At 50.1% G+C, this 8,920-nt stretch overlaps 1 protein-coding gene and 1 long non-coding RNA gene across 3 annotated transcripts in view; one reads left to right on the forward strand and one right to left on the reverse strand.

Annotated features, from left to right (window-relative positions):
* Positions 1 to 1,492, reverse strand: part of LOC102502655 (uncharacterized) — a 12,532-nt gene extending 11,040 nt beyond the window's left edge. For both annotated transcript variants that reach the window (XR_003547300.1, XR_001369529.2), the window contains exon 1: positions 1,407 to 1,492. This is a non-coding gene — a long non-coding RNA (uncharacterized LOC102502655). The remainder of the gene's footprint in view (positions 1 to 1,406) is intronic.
* Positions 218 to 3,506, forward strand: SNAI2 (snail family transcriptional repressor 2). Its single transcript, XM_006165127.3, has 3 exons — positions 218 to 318; positions 936 to 1,481; positions 2,353 to 3,506. The coding sequence occupies exons 1-3, from the start codon at positions 240 to 242 to the stop codon at positions 2,532 to 2,534; spliced, it is 807 nt and encodes a 268-aa protein (XP_006165189.1). The 5' UTR covers positions 218 to 239; the 3' UTR covers positions 2,535 to 3,506.
* Positions 3,507 to 8,920: the final 5,414 nt, after the last annotated feature.

The raw sequence follows: 8,920 nt of genomic DNA on the forward strand, positions 1-8,920 counted from the left end.
AGCCGGCCGGCCCGGCTAGCGAAGTCACCTCCCTTGGAAATACTGGAACGTTTTACGTTCTCCACCGAAATCGCCCCAAACAGCCCATTTTGAACCAGAATCATTTGGTCTGACAACAGATTCTTCCTCTGTTCACAGCTGTCCCAGAGGGAGGAGCTGAAACCTGAACCTCTCCGCCGTGATTGGATCCTCCTTGCAAAAGGGAGGAAAAGCGCTCGCTCCGCCCGCCCGCCGGCACGATGCCGCGCTCCTTCCTGGTCAAGAAGCATTTCAACGCCTCCAAAAAGCCCAACTACAGCGAACTGGACACCCACACAGGTAGGCGCGGCGCCCAGACCTGCGCGCCCTAGACGAGCCTCGTGCTGCCAGACGCCGCAGCAGGGCGCGAGGCCCAGCTGTCCCCGGTGAAGCAGTGGCCGCAGACAGTGCGCGTTCTTCCGGCCACGGGGCAGGCTTTAATTCAAACTTCCGAGCCCGTTAAACCCGTAACTGCCGGGGCGCGCTTCGCCCGCGGCCGGCCGTTTCCTCCAGCCTGCCCGCACAGGCACGGGGGCGGGTGGGAGCTGCCCTCGTCCGTGCGCGGGAACGCCGCCCCCTCGGGCTCCTTTCCTGCGGAAGGCCGTGCTGGGCGCCCCGCTCTGGGCTGGGGTCGGCCCGCACGTGACTAGCCCGTGCACGCCGTGGAAAGCGGCTCCTGCGTGTAGCACTGCTGCGGCGCTGTTCCGGCCCGGGCGGTGCCGCGGTGCGTGGCCGCGTCCCTGCCCGTCCAGCGGCTGTCAGGTGCGTCCAGTGCTGCCCGCGAGGTGCCTCCTCCGGAGGTCTGCCCTCTTCCTCGCGAAGGCCGGTGTGCGCGGCCACATGCCTCCCAGTGTGCGTGCTGGGGGGACCTCCCCAGTTATGTGGCGTAACCTTTCCTGCCCTCTCCTTTCCCGCAGTGATTGTCTCCCCGTATCTCTATGAGAGTTACCCCATGCCTGTCATCCCGCAACCAGAGATCCTCAGCTCCGGGGCCTACAGCCCCATTACCGTGTGGACCGCCACGGCGCCATTCCACTCCCCACTCCCCAGCGGCCTCTCTCCTCTTTCCGGATACCCCTCACCCCTGGGGCGTGTGAGCCCCCCTCCTCCATCTGACACCTCGTCCAAGGACCACAGCGGCTCAGAAAGCCCCATCAGTGATGAAGAGGAGCGGCTGCAGCCCAAGCTCGCAGACCCCCACGCCATCGAAGCCGAGAAGTTCCAGTGCAGCTTGTGCAGCAAGACCTACTCCACTTTTTCTGGGCTGGCCAAACACAAGCAGCTACACTGCGATGCCCAGGCCAGGAAGTCCTTCAGCTGCAAATACTGTGACAAGGAGTACGTGAGCCTGGGCGCCCTTAAGATGCACATTCGGACCCACACCTTACCTTGTGTCTGCAAGATCTGCGGCAAAGCGTTTTCCAGACCCTGGCTGCTTCAAGGACACATTAGAACTCACACTGGTAAGAGAAAAACGGAGACAGGAATGTTTACTCTCAGCGAATGCACTCTGGGCTGACGGTCAGATTTGCTTGGAATAGGGACACAGCTTTTGACGAGGGAAGAGCATTGCGAGCTACTTCCTGACTCTTGAGAAAGTTGTCCGAGCACAGACTGGCCCACTGCGTGCTAACAGCCGCTGAGCTAGTGCCGGCAAACAGGGGTTAGACTTTGGAAAGCAGATTCGCGTTTGGTCTCAAAGATCAGCTAGAAATCCAGGAAGGATGTGCTTGAATGTGTGTTCTGTGACACTGCCCCAGGAATCAGCAAATACGAATGTTGCTATCAATTGATTTGGTAAATAGAGGAAAGCTTTTCTATAGTTCCCTGTTCTTGCCAGTGATAGGAGCACCCTTGGTGAGCTGGAGAGCGGGAGCTGAATTCGCTGTGGCCTTCTGTTCTGTTCCTTTTCTTTTCTGCTGAACTTTTTTATTCCTAGCACAAGTTATACTGCAGGGAGTCAAGGCATGTGCGCTGTCTCAGCTGTGCTACAGAACAGGGGAAGGGACGGAGCTTAGGAATGTTGGGGGGTGCAGAGGTGCATCTTAGCTGCACCTGCTGGAGCAGAGAGCTTCAGTAAGTGGAAGTCCTAGAACTCGGCAGGTTAGTTCTGCATGGCTGGCAGCAATAATAATATTCTGGGTATTTTTTTTTTTTAATGCAACATTCAAATTTATCTTAAAGGGCCAGGTTTTAAGTACCCAGTCTGGGGAGTTTTAGTCAGGTTTGCTGTTTGGTGAAATGTGATTGATATGCATTAATGTTGTTTGACTTTGTTTCCTCTGAAAACACTGACTGTTTCTTTTTCACCCCCTCTCCCTGCCCCACCTCCAGGGGAGAAGCCTTTTTCTTGCCCTCACTGCAACAGAGCGTTTGCAGACAGGTCGAACCTGAGGGCTCATCTGCAGACCCATTCTGATGTAAAGAAATACCAGTGCAAAAACTGCTCCAAAACCTTCTCCAGAATGTCTCTGCTGCACAAACATGAGGAATCTGGCTGCTGTGTAGCACACTGAGTGACGCAACCCATGTTTACTCGAACAGAATGCATTTCTTCACTCCGACGCCAAATGACAAGTCCAAGTCCAAAGGCATTCTCGCTCGTGCTAACTGACCAAATCGTATGTAGAGACACACGCCGCAAAGCACGGAATCCATGCGTTCAAAGTTAATCCTTTCCATGTGAGGTCGAAAATTAGTTTCTATTTACTGACAGCTGGATTGGGAGGATGAAAGACAAGGACCTTTCTCTTCAACGATGATGCAAAAAGCACATTGCATCTTTTGTTGCTCAGAAAGAATGCAAAGATTCACATTGCTGCCGAACCATTTCAACTAAAGGAACAGTATTGCTTGGTGATAGTTTCCTATGGGAAGAGAATCTGCCAGACACGATCTCAGGTGCCTTATTAAGTATTCCAAGTTTACTTCATTATATGTCCGATGTCTGGTCGCCATTGTTGAACTAAAGCCTTTTTTTGATTGCCTATAATGCTTTAAAGTGTATTCTTAAGAGAGAAGAAAAGAACAATTACAAAACACAGGAGAATGTATTAAAAATATTTTTTTGTCTTTTTTATGCCAATGAACAGTATGTGCCTTGGGGGAGGAGGGAAAGACCAGCTTTGAACATTCCGGGTGCATGCTCCATGCTTTACGTCTTAAAGAATTTTAAAGATTTTTCTAAAATTAATTAAAGATGGGAATAAGTGCAAGAGGATTCTTAGAAATTCAGTAATGTACTTAAACTATTTTAAATGCATAAAACAAATGCAATAATACAACACCCCTTCAAGTGCCTTTTTTAATTAACTGTATAGTTGATGAGTCAGTGTAAATTTGTGTTTATTTTTATATGATTGAATGAGTTTTGTATGAGAGTGAGATGTTGTCTATAGCTCTGTCTATACGCAACCTGAAGACTTGTGAAATCAAAGTTTCTTTTTAAAAAAATAATTTTCAAGGTCGTTTTTTTACAATAAACATTTTTGACTTAAAATCTATTGTTTGTACCCTATCTTCAGATGCTTTGCTCGCTTTGTGATTAGTACCAAACTTCTATACAAAACTGTCTTCCTGTTAATAAGGGGAAAACATGAGTAGTGTTTATTGTGAGTATCAAGCGGTATTTTATGAGTTAGAGTATAATAAAGTACCTGCTAGTCTTCTTTTCTCCCATGAGACAATACTGCCCCATTCAGAAAAGACGAAATCATGATAGTATATCCCTCTAACCAAAATCCCACCTCCTAAGTACTAAAATATCCTCACATTATTAATAGTCAAAAGTCGCCTGAAAAACTCTTAGTTTATGGGCCAGCAAGTGGCATAGTGGTAAAGGCACTGGACTCCCACTTTGGCAGACTGCTGTTCGAGTCCTGGACCTGGTGGCTTGAAAATCATGCCAGGCCCATGTGCGTGTGTGCTCAAAATCCTGAGAGGAGAATGGAGAAGTGGCATGGCCGTCCCCCCTGGGGAGTGACATCACATTCTTTTTCACCACCCCTCTGTCTCACCCCTCTCCAGCAAGCACGCACCATGCCCTGTGGCAAAAATTAAAAAAAAAAAAAATGTTGGTGACTTTAGTATATTGCTTTTGTGAAAGCAGTTTATAATCACTACCACACAGGCCACTGGAACATGAAGGTTTTATATAAAATAAAATTAAAATAAATCATTCTTAAGAAAAAAAAAAAGAAAAATGTGATGAGATGAAAGAGAGAAAAGTAGAATATTTCCATAAAAAGGCCAGAAAATAAATGGATTTACCATAAATTATGGAAGTTGAAAAATTAAACCATGCAAAGAAAACCCCACCTCTAGCACTTGGTGATGCGCCTGACAGGAGAAAGGCCGACTGAGCACTGCAGCAAGCTGGCCAAGACCACGGAAAGCCAAGATGTCCTCGATAAGATGACCGTGCTCATTGGCTCCATGGACACGTTGACCAGAGGCACGGGTACTAACTGGTATGCAGACACCCTAATTTCATCGGGACTGTGATAGTTACCAAAGTGTACATCTGACTCCAAATTCCAAACCCTTAATCATTTTTGTCTGGTATAATCAGAACTTGCAGAATCATGCTTTTCTTTTCAATGACCTTGTGCTGCTAAAAGCCCCAGAAAACTGAAACTAGTATCTTGACGGTATTCGCGACAGCCTGTTACAGGTGGCCAACAGGAAACACGGCACTCTCCCCTTAACGCTCAGCCCCATCCACTGCATGGTACATTTACATTTTAGCACACATACAGAAGGGCTGTGCATTTGACTACAAAACAATTCAATTTACTATTCTTTGTTTTTGTACCTCCGCATATTTCTCAGAGGCAGAATGCCTTGCAATAGCAATGTGTGAATGTAGCTGCTAGCCTGTCTGGGCGTCCTGAAGTTATGAAAAGACCAGTGTAGCTGAGGGATCTGGTGAGAGAGGATTGCCAGTGATTGTCTGAAAGTTTCCAGGCCAGCTAACATGTAGAAACATCTTGCAAGGGGAAAATGTGAATGAGTCAACATTCCTGAGTGCTCTGCTTGACGATCCCAGAACATCTACCCACATTTCTCATGTGTGGGTCTACAGTCAAGGAGTTTTTTGGTGTCCAAAATGTAAGCAGCTAATTTTTTTTTAAAAGGAAGAGTCTGCTCATTGATTGAATTCCTTAGTAAGGAAGTAGCAGTACTATCGTTGTAAGATTGTCTGCTTTGTTCTCATCATTCTAATTTCATTCATGACTAAAATATGTTATTTTCATTAAGCTATCCTGTGTCTGAATTCAGGCACATCGGATACAAGATGTTCTACAAATTCATCTTGTATTTAAAGTAATATTTTTAGAAGTTTTAGAATTGTTCACCAAGGTCTTGGGCTAAATGTCTGTTTACTACAGTGTATCAGATCTGGCGCAAATCTCATTTAATTTGAAATAGTTTTCCAAATTTGTCCCCTCTGGGAGCTTAATGCATTTCTATGATAGTATTTATTTAATTACATCGAAATATTTTGTTGATATCTCTGTGTTTCAGCAGACGGAATATTCTTAATGTAAAAGTGCCTGTACCCAGCACGTCACCCGGAACGCGACAGCGGCTAGTCCAACATACGTCTCTGCGTTGCAGAGAACTTTGACGACCTCTGGGAGACCCTCCAAGCACTTCACTGCCAACTCTCTCAGCCTAGTGCTGGGAGCCCCCCGCCCCCTGAAGACGGGGTGCCCGAGAGTGACAGGGGCAGATGTAGTGGCCCCTGACAAGGCCTGAGCTTTGGAGTTCATGTAGGTACCCCTGTCCATGAGATCTCAGACCCTCACTTTGTTTCATGAATATGTTCATCAGCTCCCATGTGCTGGCTTCCATCCCTACAGGAGAGTGCAAGCCACTTTGCCTCAGTTTCCTAAAGTGTAAAGTAAGAACAGTCAGTCTCCGCGCCCACAGTCCTGGCAGTAACGACTCATCTACCCTAACAGTGACTTCCCGATGTCATTATTAAACGCTTACGAGGGACCTGTTCTTGCCAGGAACTTCCGCATTCGATCCCTTCCGACGGTAATGCCATCTGTACGAAGGCAGAGTCTCCCAGGTAAGGCTATGAAACTCAGAGAGGTCGGGTAACGGACCCACGGTAACGAAGGTGGCAGGCTGCAAGATGGGAACCCCACACCAGACTCACCAGGCTGCAAAGACCCTGCTCACTACCTGTCACCAAGGGAATAAGGAGACCCCACAGCCCTACCCCCAGCTCACTGACTGAGCCGCTGTGGGCTCGTGTTGGAGCAGTGTCGGTAAGGACAATGGTAACACGTCCTGAAATGAAGTATGTTAGTGTGTGTGGGACTACCACAATCCGGGAGTTACACAATCACATGTAACAGTCTCCAGAGCCATTTCCCAATGTCTTCTGGAAACTGCAGCTCCACCTCCTCCGGGCTGGCCCTTCCTGCCATGCCCTGCTCTGCCGGGCTCCCCCGCAGCTCCCCAATGCTCTCCCCTGCAGGGGGCCAGTTTCCCCCGGTCTGTTCTCAGTGGGGTGAAAAGCAGCTGTTCTCCGTCCTCCCTACCTTAACACCCCATCTCTGAAGGCCCTGTTACTCCCTCACACACCCACGCTCCTCTCTGCGCTTTTATCTTCTTGGACTGAAAAGTCTTCCAAGCAAACAGTCATTTCTTTCACCACGAAAATGTGGACACTCTGGTGTAATGAGGCAATTATAGTTTTGAAAAGTATAAGGCTTCCCTGGCTAAGATCCACATCTTAGGAGTTGCTGCTAGTTCAGATACGGGAACTAGCTTGAGAAAAATCGATTTGAGAACGAGCGTCCTGGGGAACCAGCAGTCCCCACGAAGGTTCCCCCTCCTCTGGCCTCCTCAGCAGCTGCAGAGGGAGAGCTACTTCACGCTCCTGACCAGTGATGGAGACGTTCGGAGGGAGACGGGTCCTCGGGTTTCATTTCCAGCATCGCTCGTGCGCAGTCCATGACTACGGGAATGAGTCCATGGCTCAAGTGAGGATGAGCCGTCCAGGAAGTAATAATGGCTTTGTGGAAAGCATGCATGTAAAAGTCAGCAAGCATGGCGGCTTTTCTGTTGTGGCACTCAGCCAGACCCCCAAACAATGAGAGATTCGCAGAGGAAATGGCAGCAGATTCACTGCGGCGGACTCCAGGAGGTATTTATAGCCGTGAGCAGGACTGCTGCTGGGGGAAGGATGGGAGTACTTAGGTACTTTGTACCAGTTCGTGTAATTAAGCCCCTCTGGTTATAGCGGCCAGCTTAACCATTCAGCTCGTTCTTTTCCAAATGCGTCGAGGGTCGGAGGCCCTCTGAACGATCCCTGCGTGGTGCTGGTACTCGGGCAGGCAGGTGGCTGGTCACCCGTCTGTTTCAGGAGTGAGGACGCTAGAGAAGGATGCCGTGATCTTCTCCCTGGCTTATTCTGGGGCTGGGCCCGACGGCCTCCAGGTCAGAGCAGCAGCTAACATAGCTCTTCTACTTCAGAGTTAGAGGCAGCAGGAGCTGGTTCTACCGAGTGGGAAGGGAAAACTCGGGTCCATAGAATAGCCATACCTTCTCTTGCCAAAGAAAGCGAGTGGTGACGCTATTTCGTGTGAGCGCTGAGCTTCGCCTATGCGTCTCAGATGCGCACAGGCCCGGAACTTTCCTGTGTGTGCTCATGGTCTTTCTGAAGGAAGGATGGTAAGGGGGGGCACCCCTTCAGTCACACACAGTCCGGCGGGGAGGAGGCACTAGGGTCCCCTCGTCCCAACCCGCACATGTCTAGCTGCGCTGTGGATCTCAGTAACGCCCTGCGGCGGGGCCTGGAGTCTGTACCCAGCCAGTTCCCTGCTGCCGGCCTCACACTCACTCCCTGTGGCCCAGCTCTAACCTCAGGCTGGCTCTGAAGCCCACGCCCCTGTCTTCCTTTATCAGGGTTTTGCCATAGAGCATGTGCACTTGCTAGAGACAGAGCGGGAAAGTGAGAAATCACGCCCAGGGAGGATGGCCTCATAGCAACCCCCTCTCCTCCATTCTCCTCTCGCAATTTTGGGCATGCATGTACATGCACCCGGTGTGATCTTCAAGCTGCTGGGTCCAGGACTAGAACCACCGTCAGCCATGTGGGAGTCCAGCGCTTTAACCGCCACATCCCTGACGGGCCCCAGGCCCCTTTCTGTGCCTCAGTTTCTGATCTAACGCGGGCCAGAGCGGCATGAGGCAGCAGGGGCATCTAGAATGTGCGGTGCCGACCTGCCACGTTTGCCTAGCTGGGGAGGGGCCTGGAGACACGACGTCATGGATCCCCACCAAAGCCAGCCTGCTCTTCTCTGCCCTGTTCTGCTCCCCCAAGAGTCCCCTAATGCCACCTGACCCGTCAGCACTGTGACTGGGCCGCACTTTCACTGCGCTATTTCTACTCCGCTATCCCTCTCCTCCTCTACGCTTGCCAAGCCCCGCCCACCTTTGGGGGCCCAGAAGCACACACTGAGCTTTGACCCACTCACACCGGGGGACTGGCCCGTTTCCGTGCTGCAGAGCTTCAGCATGAGACGGATAGCCCCAAATTATGCCACAGACGTGAGCGAAGCCACTGCGGAGAGGACCCCGGGGGACACCCCAGTGGCCAGTGCACTGCCTGACGGTCACCCTCTCCATACCACAGAGCCTGCTGGCGGGAGGGTCCCCACTTCATGCAGCTCAGCCGGGACCTCCTCCAGGACCATCGTGGCCTGCTTGGCTTTTCCTCACTGCCACCTGACTTCTTGTGAAAACGTTAGACGTTTCGCCAAGTGGAAGCTCTTTGAGTTCTTTCTTCAGTTCTCTGATCACTTTTGTTTTGATTATTTTATGGTATTATTTCCTACCTATTAATATTTATATAAAATTGCCAATAGGCATCCTCTGGGGA

This window comes from Tupaia chinensis, unplaced genomic scaffold (genome assembly GCF_000334495.1).
Source record: "Tupaia chinensis unplaced genomic scaffold, TupChi_1.0 Scaffold143811_1, whole genome shotgun sequence".
NCBI lineage: Eukaryota > Metazoa > Chordata > Mammalia > Scandentia > Tupaiidae > Tupaia > Tupaia belangeri.